We start from the raw sequence: 14,057 nt of genomic DNA on the forward strand, positions 1-14,057 counted from the left end.
TGCCACGTCAACCAGCACTGCCTGAAGGCATAGGTAAGTCACCCCTCTAGCAGGCCTCACAGCTCTAAGGCAGGGAGCACTATATCCCAGGCAAGGACATATCTGCAGGAGTAGCTATGCCTCTACAACATTTAAGTCCATTAAATATTGTAGGTTTCCAGGAAAGCTAGAAGGAGTACATGGGCAGGAAGCTCGACAACTCTAGTTCCACCATTAAGAACCACAAGGGCTATCCAACAACCCTGAACCAGGCTCAGTCAGTCAATACACCTAACAAAAGGTTCAGGGGAAAGTATACCTAGAATTATGCAATCCAACACATTAATATTTGGTTTGCAGACAATGAAAGACAATAAATGAGAGAGGAAAAAGAGAAGAAAGAAGCCCTTTAAATAAAGAACAATATTTTCATATCAAAAAAGGCATAGTTATTTATTATACATAGTGCAAAAGAATTTCTTAAAACAGTTACGCTCAAGAAACAATGCTGGTATACACAAGGGACAAATCACAAACCAGACAAGTGGCAAACAAAACAATTACATGTTAGAAAAAAGGAACAAACAGAAATAATGTGTGCTTGTTAAATTTGGCCACAATGAAGCGTCGGCGGCGTTTCGACCGCTGTATTATTATGCGGTCATCTTCAGGACTCACAATTACACTCGAGCGTTATATGTCTGTACAAAATATTTGGACAGATCAGTCCATGATCGTCCTACCCAGAAGTTCTAGAAAATTAAATCAAAAATAGCGGGTAAATTACATACTGTATCCTTGAGCTAGGATGATGTTTGTCTGTAGTGTTATAAGTTCACCACGTTATATCGCCCACTTAATCAGCCGCGCCATTTCGAAACACACAAAGAAACATTCAGGAACGGAGTTCAGCCCGCCGTGTGACAAAGCCAACATAGCACCCTGCCTGGGTGCCATGCCAACCAGCCCTGCCTGAAGGCATAGGTAAGTCACCCCTCTAGCAGGCCTCACAGCCCTAAGGCAGGGAGCACTATATCATATCCCAAACGGGGACATATCTGCAGGAGTAGCTATGCCTCTACAATATTTAAGTCCATTATTAAATATTGTAGGTGCCAGGAAAGCTAGGAGTACATGGGCAGGAAACTCGACAACTCTATTTCCACAGCACCATGATGGCTTCAACCAGGAGTGTTTGGTGCCAAACAGTTCTGTGTAATCAATCCATACTGATGCCAGTGTGAGATTTATTTAAAACATGTTCTCGGAGGGCACCTCAGAAGTGCCTCCTGAAAACCTACCGACCCTGGTGTGGTCACTGACTGGCTTTAGGCAGACAGCCGCGACACACAGACATGTTTCTGGACCCCTGGGTGGAGGAGCCCCTGCTCTCTGGTACCAGAAACAATGCACATCCTGGGCAGAGGTCTCGATCTCCTCCCCCAGGATGGGCCCAGTGCTCAAAGGGGAAGCTACAAAGGCCTGCTGCCTTTGTAATGCGGGCCCCACACTCCGCTGCTGGCAGCAGATGGGAGCCCCCACTTTAAAGACAACTTATAAAGGCTAGGTGTTGTGCATACCTTGGAAACTCCACTCTCAGGTGGAGGAGGCAAAGTTAAGCACACTTTCCAGTCCTTACCATCTTGAAGATGAGTGGACTCCTCCAATCAGGGCTAGACCTATGCCCCCTCCCACAAGAGGGTGGCATAATAGAGGGTGTAGTCACCGCAGAAGAGGTGCCCATTGCCCCTACCTGTTACTCCCTTAAAACGCACTCTAAATCTAGTATTTAGGAGGCTTCCTCAGACCTTGAAGTTAGTTACCCGAGACCTAAGAAGGATGATGAAGACGCCATGCAGCGTAGCCAGAAGAAGACAGCTGACTTGGCCTCAGCCCCACAGGCCTGTCTCCAGCCTCTAAGACCCTGCAAGAAGACAACGCCTGTCTGGCAGCCAGTGATTTCCAAAAACTAGGAAGACTGCCTGAACTTTGAAAAAGACCAGAACTCCAGAGGACAGTGGTTCTGTCCCCAAGAAACCAATACAAAAAACTCTGGTGCCCTGCAAATCCCAGAGTCGTGCCAACACTGAACCCAATGCCTACGGCCCGTGCCCAGGTGGCCCACCGACACAGGACAGGTTCCTCAGTGATCGTGACCCGAAGTCCAGCGTTGGCTGACCCCTCTTGGACTCGGCGACGCCTGCAGCTTGAGTCCAGAGACTCCCCTTGACCGTGACTGGCTCCGGTACGGACACTCAGATGTGAAAAGGCAACCCTGAGCCGGGGGTGCCCCTGTGACCTTCGACAGCTCTACTCACCTCGTTGGCGTCCCTCCTGCAACTTATAGTTAAACGCCTGCAGCCTGTTTGTTGAAAGCAGAATCTCCATTGAAAATCACTGGGCGTCTGACTCTGAATTTGCACCCTGCACCCGGCCGCCCTGTGCCGCTGGTGGTGTATGTATGATGCTGCTTTGTGGCCCTTCCTCTGTGCTTGACCAAACCTTCAAAGCTTGGCCCCTGCAACCGATTTACTTACCTGCAAGTAGTGGGGCTTCAAGCACCCCCAGTCGCCAATGAAACGCATTGGTCCGAACTCAGATTTTGACCTCTGCACCCGGCCGGCCCTGTGCCGCAGTTTTGGTACGTACCCGACCCTAGCCCCTTGCTGACTTCTGGTCCCACAGACTGGAAATGCAAGCTGCGAACGTACCTGTTTAACAACATTATTGTTTTACTCCATAGGCGAACTAACCGTTCAGAAATTGCACTGTGTCGACTGTTGAAAGTCTAAAGTATTTTTAGTTAAAAACGCACTTACCTTATTGTGAAGATTTGGTCTTAAAATAAAGTACAAACAAAGCTTTTTCTAAAATTCAAGGAGCAGGTGACGGAAGAATAACTTAAGCCCACCTGCGCACACACAAATCCAACCAGTCACCCACCAAGAACATGAAGGAGGGGGCACAGGGGTGAAGAACCCTGCTGCTTCCTCCACAAAAGGGCCTGAAAAACACCCTATTAAAAATGACAGTGGGTCTGTTGGTTTCCCAACAAGGAACCCGCAGAACACAGGAGATATACAACCACCCTAAAAAGCAGATCGATCGCCCTCTACCCTCTCACCATCAGTCCAGTATTGCCTCCAACTTGGGCAAAGCTGCCAGTATCACTGTGAAAGGGATTTTAACACGTTTTACATCTTGTCAACCAGATAGTCTGTCTTTTCACCAACAGACAGTTTGGGCTGTCAGCGTACAGCGCGCTTTAAAATACGAGCTTGCGTTATTTTGTAGGCGCAGCCTTGCATGGTGAGAGCACCTAACATGAAAAAACAAAAGCTTGCTTCATTTTGTTGGCACGCAATTGCATGGTGAGCACGCTTCTGTAAATTAAAATTTACAAAAAGCGTAATTTTCTAAGTGTGTACCTGCCTGGCGAGCTACAAAATGAGGCAGCCATTCATAGTGTCTGGTTTGTTTTTCATTGACAGATGGCACAGCACTGGGGATGTACACAGCATGGATAAGAACCACTGGTAAAGTTAAGACCTACCGGGTTTGGAGGGCTTCAGGATGCACCAGTTTCCATGATTGGGCGGCACCAGTACCAAATACCGGGCTGTGCATCAGTACCCCAGACCAGGCAGCGCCAGGACCCAAGAATGGACAGCGCCAGGACCCAAGATTGGACAGCGCCAGGACCCAAGATTGGACAGCGCCAGGACCCAAGAATGGACAGCGCCAGGACCCAAGAATGGACAGCGCCAGGACCCAAGAATGGACAGCGCCAGGACCCAAGAATGGACAGCGCCAGGACCCAAGAATGGACAGCGCCAGGACCCAAGAATGGACAGCGCCAGGACCCAAGAATGGACAGCGCCAGGACCCAAGAATGGACAGCGCCAGGACCCAAGAATGGACAGCGCCAGGACCCAAGAATGGACAGCGCCAGGACCCAAGAATGGACAGCGCCAGGACCCAAGAATGGACAGCGCCAGGTCCCAAGAATGGACAGCGCCAGGTCCCAAGAATGGACAGCGCCAGGTCCCAAGAATGGACAGCGCCAGGTCCCAAGAATGGACAGCGCCAGGTCCCAAGAATGGACAGCGCCAGGTCCCAAGAATGGACAGCGCCAGGTCCCAAGAATGGACAGCGCCAGGACCCAAGAATGGACAGCGCCAGGACCCAAGAATGGACAGCGCCAGGACCCAAGAATGGACAGCGCCAGTACCCAAGAATGGACAGCGCCAGTACCCAAGAATGGACAGCGCCAGTACCCAAGAATGGACAGCGCCAGTACCCAAGAATGGACAGCGCCAGTACCCAAGAATGGACAGCGCCAGTACCCAAGAATGGACAGCGCCAGTACCCAAGAATGGACAGCACCAGTACCCAAGAATGGACAGCACCAGTACCCAAGAATGGACAGCACCAGTACCCAAGAATGGACAGCACCAGTACCCAAGAATGGACAACACCAGTACCCAAAAATGGACAGCACCAGTACCCAAGAATGGACAGCACCAGTACCCAAGAATGGACAGCACCAGTACCCACGACTGGTGGTGCCAGAACCCCACAGGCTGAATGACGTGGAGTTGAGGCCGTTTCAGGACTATAAAGAACACAGGTCCGCCACACGCCATGTCCCTCCCTCACACTGTGCCCATTTCTTTCAATGCGCCCAGTATGCGGGCATGTACCTGCTGGTGAAGGCCAAGGCGTAAGGTCACTCCGCCATTCCCTTGTTCATCACTGCTCTCTGCCCCCTGCAGATGTTTGCTGAACCGAGGAAGGGGGATACTCGGCCGACTGTCTGTGCTGAACATGCTGGCTGGAGCAGGAATGATGACCGCATTCGTCACAGGGCCTGAGGCAAAAGAAAGCATAGCCGGTCAAATGAACAGTGGAGAAGAGACAGCAGAAATAATTCAGACAGAGTGAGGCTGGAGAACCGTGCAGGGCAAACAGTGAAGACAGACTGGAGCTGAATATGATTGTGCAGGGCAAACAGCAACGGCAAAGTGGGGCTGGAGATAACCACAGAGGGCAAACAGTGAAGACAGACAAGGGACCGAATGACACTGCAAGGCAAATAGCAAAGAAAGTCTGGAGATGACCATGAAGGGCAAACAGATTAGAACTGGAAATGACAGCACAGGGCACACACAGTGAAGACAGACTAGGGATTAAAAAAACTAAACTTCGTACTTGTATAGCGCACTTATACTCTGAGGCCTCTAGGCGCTGTACGCATACCGCTGTGGAACCCTTCCTGGCTTTTCCCTGTGAGGTGTCCACTCCTGGGCACCCCCAAGGTGAAGCCAGGCATCCCAGCGCTGCTGGGGCCGTTGTGGAGATTAAGCAAGCTATTGCCCAGAGTTGCAGAGTGGGACTCCATGATTGGAATAGCCACCGAGGCACGAATGATCAGGTCCGGGGAAATTGAGCCCGAGACCCGCCGAGGCGGGAATTGAACCCTGGTCCCGGGCCAGACCTCTGCATCAGGGTCTGCCGCTCTAACCATTGAGCCACACTTCTCTGAGGCAGGGTTAAAATAACCCTGCCTCGGAAACAAAGAAATAGGCCTGTGCCGTGAACTCCGCTCGCTGAGTTTTCTGCACTCCGCGAGGTTCGCGGAGTGAAGAAACCTCAACTCTGCGTACTGCAGCAGAGTTTTTCCCCCCCGCTGCTTGGGTAGAATTTCTACTCGAACGGCAGGAAGATCAGCATGAACGGCACTCCCCGGTGCACTCTGCCACCTGCTGAACTCCGTGGAAGTTTTTTTGTCACTTCGCAGTATCCCCCAAACTCCGCCCTGGCCTACAAAGAAGACAAGACTTTGGCTGGAGATTACAGTGTAGGGCAAACAGGGACGACAGAATGTGACTGGAAAGGACTGGTCAGGGCAAACAGTGAAAACAGACTACGGCTGTAGATGGCAGAGCAAGTTAGGAAAAGCATAGTGGAGATTTCAGCAGATCAGACACTGAAGACAGACTGTGGACCAACACTAGTCACCTGCTGAAACATGGACGGCCAGGCAATCACAGAGAGCAGACTTGAAAGAGAAGTCAGACTAGGGCTGCAGTTGAAAGATCAAGACAGACTTCAAATACTGTTAGTTTCAGCATGCTAAACAGTGGATACTAGACATGGCTCCCAGGCACAGAGCAAGGCAGACACAAGGGGCTCCCAGGCACAGAGCAAGGCAGACACAAGGGGCTCCCAGGCACAGAGCAAGGCAGACACAAGGGGCTCCCAGGCACAGAGCAAGGCAGACACAAGGGGCTCCCAGGCACAGAGCAAGGCAGGCACAAGGGGCTCCCAGGCACAGAGCAAGGCAGACACAAGGGGCTCCCAGGCACAGAGCAAGGCAGACACAAGGGGCTCCCAGGCACAGAGCAAGGCAGGCACAAGGGGCTCCCAGGCACAGAGCAAGGCAGGCACAAGGGGCTCCCAGGCACAGAGCAAGGCAGGCACAAGGGGCTCCCAGGCACTGAGCAAGGCAGGCACAAGGGGCTCCCAGGCACAGAGCAAGGCAGGCACAAGGGGCTCCCAGGCACAGAGCAAGGCAGGCACAAGGGGCTCCCAGGCACAGAGCAAGGCAGGCACAAGGGGCTCCCAGGCACAGAGCAAGGCAGGCACAAGGGGCTCCCAGGCACAGAGCAAGGGGCTCCCAGGCACAGAGCAAGGCAGACACAAGGGGCTCCCAGGCACAGAGCAAGGCAGGCACAACGGGCTCCCAGGCACAGAGCAAGGCAGGCACAACGGGCTCCCAGGCACAGAGCAAGGCAGACACAAGGGGCTCCCAGGCACAGAGCAAGGCAGGCACAAGGGGCTCCCAGGCACAGAGCAAGGCAGGCACAAGGGGCTCCCAGGCACAGAGCAAGGCAGGCACAAGGGGCTCCCAGGCACAGAGCAAGGCAGGCACAAGGGGCTCCCAGGCACAGAGCAAGGCAGGCACAAGGGGCTCCCAGGCACAGAGCAAGGCAGACACAAGGGGCTCCCAGGCACAGAGCAAGGCAGGCACAAGGGGCTCCCAGGCACAGAGCAAGGCAGGCACAAGGGGCTCCCAGGCACAGAGCAAGGCAGGCACAAGGGGCTCCCAGGCACAGAGCAAGGCAGGCACAAGGGGCTCCCAGGCACAGAGCAAGGCAGGCACAAGGGGCTCCCAGGCACAGAGCAAGGCAGGCACAAGGGGCTCCCAGGCACAGAGCAAGGCAGGCACAAGGGGCTCCCAGGCACAGAGCAAGGCAGGCACAAGGGGCTCCCAGGCACAGAGCAAGGCAGACACAAGGGGCTCCCAGGCACAGAGCAAGGCAGACACAAGGGGCTCCCAGGCACAGAGCAAGGCAGGCACAAGGGGCTCCCAGGCACAGAGCAAGGCAGGCACAAGGGGCTCCCAGGCACAGAGCAAGGCAGGCACAAGGGGCTCCCAGGCACAGAGCAAGGCAGGCACAAGGGGCTCCCAGGCACAGAGCAAGGCAGGCACAAGGGGCTCCCAGGCACAGAGCAAGGCAGGCACAAGGGGCTCCCAGGCACAGAGCAAGGCAGGCACAAGGGGCTCCCAGGCACAGAGCAAGGCAGGCACAAGGGGCTCCCAGGCACAGAGCAAGGCAGACACAAGGGGCTCCCAGGCACAGAGCAAGGCAGACACAAGGGGCTCCCAGGCACAGAGCAAGGCAGGCACAACGGGCTCCCAGGCACAGAGCAAGGCAGGCACAAGGGGCTCCCAGGCACAGAGCAAGGCAGGCACAAGGGGCTCCCAGGCACAGAGCAAGGCAGGCACAAGGGGCTCCCAGGCACAGAGCAAGGCAGGCACAAGGGGCTCCCAGGCACAGAGCAAGGCAGGCACAAGGGGCTCCCAGGCACAGAGCAAGGCAGGCACAAGGGGCTCCCAGGCACAGAGCAAGGCAGACACAAGGGGCTCCCAGGCACAGGGTGGGACAGACATGGAAGGCATGTAACAGCAACTACAACCACCTACTAGCTGCCAGGCAGCGCCTCCCCACTGGACAGCTCTACCCTCTAAACGCTTCACCGCCTTCAACTAAAGCTTTCCTAACTCTTCCTTTCCGGGCAGCTCTTCTCCATTGATTGGCTCACCTGTGGGCGCAGACTAAGCTGTGCCCTGTCTAAACTATTTAGTGGTTTCCAGTTAACAGTGCCGTACGACAGCCGTCTGCTGGGTCTGGCTGTCCGGGGCAGGGCTGTGGCATAAGCGCTTCACTTCCAGAGTCTTTGCTTTGAAAACACAAGGGATCTATCTAGGGGGCTGGTTGGAAAGCCCTAGACTTTGAGTCTCCGCCCCATTCCATCACCAGGTCCGTTTTCTACATCAGAGTAGTTTGTAAAGGAAGAGAAGGCGAGGTGCCGAAAGGTGATGAGAGTCCAGAAGAATAGAGGCGGAACACAGATTTGGGAAAGAGACGGGAGACCTTGGGTGGACACAGGGACCACCCAAAGTGGCCTGCGGCATCATGCTCAGTGCGGGGAGCGGTAATGGGCTGTGTAGGCATTATGCTCAGTGTGGGAGGAAGTAATGGGCTCAGTGGTCATTGTGCTCAGTGTGGGAGGTGGTACTTGGGTGTGTAGCCCTTGCGCTTGCTGTGTTAGGCACTACCGGGCTGAGGAGGCATTATGCTCCGTTTGGGAAGCGGTACAGGGCCACGTAGTCACAGTGCAGTAGGCACTATTGGATTGTGTAGGCATTATGCTCAGTGTGAGAAGCAGTATAGGGCTGTGTAGTCACAGTTCTTGGTGTTGTAGGCGCTATGAGGCTGTGTAGCTTTTGTGCTCGGTGTGGGAAGCGCTACAGGGCCATGGAGCCCATGTGCTCGGCGCGGTCGGCAGTGATGGGATTGTGCTGCAGAAGGCGAGCATGTGTGGCTTTCCTCCCAGCCCCTCTGCAGCAGCGGATCATTTATCAGAAGCGGTGACTCAGGAGCGACAGCCATGCACTTAGGGGCCGCAGTTAATTAGAGCATTAATTACATTGCTGTGGATGGCATGTGGCTGGGATCTGACAGGCATAGCCCTGGAGCTCCTTACCCCACTCTCAGCCACAGTGTAACGGAGTCTTAGGAGGGGACATATAGTAAGCCCCTCCACGTGTCTCCGATGCGCACCTATGTCCACAGACACGCTGGCTAGGTTTAGAAGTGAGCTGTGGGACACAAGACCTCTCCACCATATCCACAAGCCTCTTCGCCTCCCCTAGGGAGATGCAAGGCCCTATGCCTACACAAGGGAGCCGGGAGCTTCTCTGCTCCCCCCCCCCCCCGAAAAGCAGCAGGGAGCCCTCCGCACCCCCCCAAAGGAGGCAGGAGAGCCCCCCCTCAAAAGGAGCCAGGAGCCCCTCCGCACTCCCTCAAGGGAGCCACTTCCACCCTCCCCCAGGGAGCCCCTCTCCAATGTAGGTGTGAGGCCCTCCACCTTTGCAAGGGAGCTGTAAGCTCCGCCACTCCCACAAGGGAGCTGTGGGCCGCGCCCCAGTATGTGCACTCCAAAGGCAGGGAGCAGTTCTCTCGGTTGGCGCAGTGAGACGGCGCCCTGCAGCTCCAGCTGCACAGGAGACCCGCAGAGCAGGCTCCCAGGACTCCGTCCACAGCCACCTGGGAAGGGCACTGCAGCCTGCTGGTGTCAGAGCTGGATCATCACAGGAGGCAATGGGGACTGCTACTCCAGGCGCTATCACCACGCCACACCACCAGGCCAATAAGAGGGTCTGCGCTTACTCTGAAGTGCGCAGAACCCCCTCCCGCCATCTACGACACACATCCAGATACATCAGTAGTACTGTGCCCTGTGCAGGCGTGGAGAAAGAAGGCTGCGTGACATTAAGTCCCACTGCAGAGGGTGAACTGGGAACTCTACATCTTAAGGCTCTCGCGGAGAGGGCACCCCACCGCTAGGGAGCGCTATCCCAGGCCTCCGAGAACGGTCTGTGCATCAACAAGGTGAACCAGTAGGTGCACCGCCCAGAACCTGCCTCAGGGGGTCAGCAGCTGAGGGGTCACCCCAGGGGGTCAGGCTTCGGCTACACACAGCACGTGGACCCTTCTTCAGTTGTCACTCTCCAATGGCTCCGACGCCTCGCTGATCACTAACAAAGGACGACTGAACGAAAATAATGCAAGCACTTGAGAGCACACCCTACCTCCACGAGAGCACACCCTACCTCCACGAGAGCACACCCTACCTCCACGAGAGCACACCCTACCTCCACGAGAGCACACCCTACCTCCACGAGAGCACACCCTACCTCCACGAGAGCACACCCTACCTCCACGAGAGCACACCCTACCTCCACGAGAGCACACCCCACCTCCACGAGACCACACCCTACCTCCACGAGACCACACCCTACCTCCACGAGAGCACACCCTACCTCCACGAGAGCACACCCTACCTCCACGAGAGCACACCCTACCTCCACGAGAGCACACCCTACCTCCACGAGAGCACACCCTACCTCCACGAGAGCACACCCTACCTCCACGAGAGCACACCCTACCTCCACGAGAGCACACCCTACCTCCACGAGAGCACACCCTACCTCCACGAGAGCACACCCTACCTCCACGAGAGCACACCCTACCTCCACGAGAGCACACCCTACCTCCACGAGAGCACACCCTACCTCCACGAGAGCACACCCTACCTCCACGAGAGCACACCCTACCTCCACGAGAGCACACCCTACCTCCACGAGAGCACACCCTACCTCCACGAGAGCACACCCTACCTCCACGAGAGCACCCCCCCTACCTCCACGAGAGCACCCCCCCTACCTCCACGAGAGCACCCCCTACCTCCACGAGAGCACACCCTACCTCCACGAGAGCACACCCTACCTCCATGAGAGCTGGAGGCGTAATGTATGCTCCTCCTTTACTGCGGTGGAGTAGGTGGTGCACTGGCCTCCAGCTCAAGTACGGAATCAATATAAAGTCAATATCTTCTGAGACTGACAATGGTGAAAACCAAACAGAAAGAGCCTGGACGAGCCCGCCCCTCAAGAGACCGAAGGAGGGGAATGAAAGTCTGCCCTCCAGCGACGGAAGGGGCAGTGCCAGAAAGTGAGTTAACATTCAGCCAAGACGTGAAGATGGAGACCCTCCGGGAACTGTATGGATCAAAGCTCCCAGAGCGACAGAACATTAACCTACTTACTCATTCAGCCCCAGCTCCGCTGAAGAAGCAGAACATCAGAGGCGGCCCTCCGGGGTGCGCTCTCCACAACTCTGCAAGTCAGGCTCCAGTTATTAGCCAAGAGGCTTCTGAAGCCAAACTGGCCGTCTGTAGGGGACCACCACTGGACAGCGGTGCTCCACCCTAGACAAGGCAAAGAAATCACTAAACTGCGGCAGTGTGGGTTAGTGGACAGATGCCAGACAGGTACAAGGGTTACGTGAAGTTACGCACTACCCCGGGAGCTACAGCGCCAAGCGAGGTTGTATCTGCAACCTGTTCTTTGCAAACATACAGCTCCTTGCACCCCCAGTAACCATAGCAAGCTCCTGTGCTCTGGCGAGGCGCTACACAAACACACATCGGACCCCCCACACCGACCCCTGTGCACCCCATTCACCTTTGTGCGCCACAGTCCGGAGACACTGCTTGCTCTGGACGTCCCACAGCCGGACTGTCTCATCGTGAGACCCGGACAGCAGCAGGTGACCATCCATGGAGACGGACAGGCACGTCACCTGGTTCCTAGGAAGAGGGAATAGCAACAGGTAGTGAGCACAACACACGAACCAGGAGCAGGAGGGTGGATTTACAGTGCAGACAGAAAACTCAACAGAACAGATGCAAACAAAGAACCAGGACTGGTCAGAGCCCATGGGGAAGGGAGATCTTAGAAGCTGGCCTCTTCCCTAACACCCTTCATCCAATTCATGCCCAACAAAAGTAGCACTATGGGCGCCTCGAAAAGAACAAGTTACTTACCTTCGGTAATGCTTTTTCTGGTAGATACGGTATCTGCCTGTGGATTCCTCACCTTGTGAATATCCCCTTGCGTCAGCAACATTCGGAAATTCTTTTTGTAGCTTCGCGCCGACGTGGACGACGTCATAGAGGCACAGCATTGCGCGCGACTTCGCTGACGTCACCGACACCATAATAGGTCCACACCAGCGTGATGACATCAGTTCCGCCCTTTTTTCCGTGACTTCGAGGCACACAGACGGACCAATGACAGTAGATGTATACACAGTACATAATTGCCAAGATAACACACACAGTGTGAAGGAAATGAAACAAAACATTTCCTTGACAATAAAATATATATACATTACAGAAACCCTGGTATAGAAGAGTGGACAACGGGGAGGCGGGTGGGTCAGTGAGAAATCCACAGGCAGATACTGTATCTACCAGAAAAAGCGTTACCGAAGGTAAGTAACTTGTTCTTCTGATAGATACATCTGCCAGTGGATTCCTCACCTTGAGAATAGAGTCCCACAGCAGTCCCCACTCCCGGAGGAGGGTGTCCACACTTCTACACCAGAAAATCCTGGAGGACAGCACGCGCAAAGTGGCCCTCCCTCCTCACCTCGGTATCTAAGCAGTAATGCTTCGCGAATGTGTGGAGGGAGGCCCAAGTCGCCGCTCTACAAATGTCCTCAACAGGTACACCCCTGGACAAGGCAGATGTAGAACACTTTGCTCTAGTGGAATGAGCTCTTATACCCTCTGGAGGCTCCTTACCCGCCAGAGCGTAGCAGATCTTAATGCAGAGGATAATCCATCGCGAGAGCGTGCGCTTGAGCACCGCCTTCCCCTTCCTGCAGCCAGCAAATCCGACAAACAGCTGGTCATCCAACCTGAACTCCCTTGTCCTGTCCAGGTAAAATCTCACCGCCCTTTTAGGGTCCAAGCGGTGAAGTCTCTCCTCCTCCTCGGAAGGGTGAGGGGGAGGATAAAAAGGTAGGGAGGGTAACGGACTGCCCCAGATGGAAGGGAGTTACCACCTTAGGCAGAAAAGCAGTCCTGGTCCTGAGAACGATTCTTTCAGCATGAATGGATAAAAACGGGGGCTTTGAACTAAGAGCTTGAAGCTCACTTACCCTCCTTGCCGATGTAATTGCCACCAGAAAAATAGTATTAAAAGACAAAAGTCTCAAGGGACATGAGTGTAAAGGTTCGAAAGGCGAGCCCATAAAGAACATAAGAACAAGGTTCAAGTCCCATTGAAGTACAATAAAAGGTGTAGGAGGAAATCTATTGGAAAGGCCCTTAATGAAACGCAATACAACAGGAGATTTAAACAAAGAGGGCTGGTCCGGCAAACAAAGAAAGGCCGATAGATAACCTTTGATAGTTGCCACCGCAAAACCCTGCTGGGCCAACGAAAGTGCAAATTGAAGTATATTGGACAAACAAACCCTTAAAGGGTCAACAGACTTCTCCCCGCACCAAGCAACACATTTAGACCATCTATAAGAATAAATGAACTTAGTGGAGTCACGCCTGGCCGATAAGATGACATCCACCACATCATGCGGGAGAGAAAAGGAAAGAAATGCGTTACTTACCTGTAACAGCAGTTATCCAGTATTGGTGTCTTTCATGGATTCACATGCCTGAATCATTCCCCGTCGTCGAGACGGGAGCCTCCGGTACATAAAAAAGTAATGTCCTATAGACATACATAGAGAAAATAGGCCTAAGGGCCTCCCCTTAGTAGCCTTTCTTAGTCCTTATGTAAAAAGGACCAAACTCTCCCAGTCAGCCAATCAGCTCCGACCTCCCTCTAGAACCTTCCTGGGAGGAGCCTCAGTCCCTCAGATTTTCGTACGCACCCAGCTAGGTAGGCGTAATGTTGTCAGAGAGGGATGTGAGACCTTCCCGGGGAGGCGGGAGGGTTGCATGTGAATCCATGAAAGACACCAATACTGGATAACTGCTGTTACAGGTAAGTAACGCATTTCTTATCCAGTATTAGGGGTGTCTTTCATGGATTCACATGCCTGAATCAGAATAGTTAGCAGTCAGATATGCACATTTGTGATGTAAATCAGTTCTGCAGTCATGTTAGACAATGCATATAACATCACATATAGTAT

At 54.1% G+C, this 14,057-nt stretch overlaps 1 protein-coding gene across 1 annotated transcript in view; it reads right to left on the reverse strand.

Annotated features, from left to right (window-relative positions):
* WDR18 (WD repeat domain 18) overlaps positions 1 to 14,057 on the reverse strand; it is a 92,539-nt gene that overhangs the window by 24,773 nt on the left and 53,709 nt on the right. The window contains exons 7-8 of the mRNA XM_078671295.1: positions 11,576 to 11,700; positions 4,683 to 4,849 (exon numbers count right to left, since the gene is read on the reverse strand). Of these exons, the coding sequence (XP_078527421.1) occupies positions 4,683 to 4,849; positions 11,576 to 11,700 (292 nt within the window). The remainder of the gene's footprint in view (positions 1 to 4,682; positions 4,850 to 11,575; positions 11,701 to 14,057) is intronic.

Source organism: Lissotriton helveticus, chromosome 12, assembly GCF_964261635.1.
Source record: "Lissotriton helveticus chromosome 12, aLisHel1.1, whole genome shotgun sequence".
Lineage (NCBI taxonomy): Eukaryota > Metazoa > Chordata > Amphibia > Caudata > Salamandridae > Lissotriton > Lissotriton helveticus.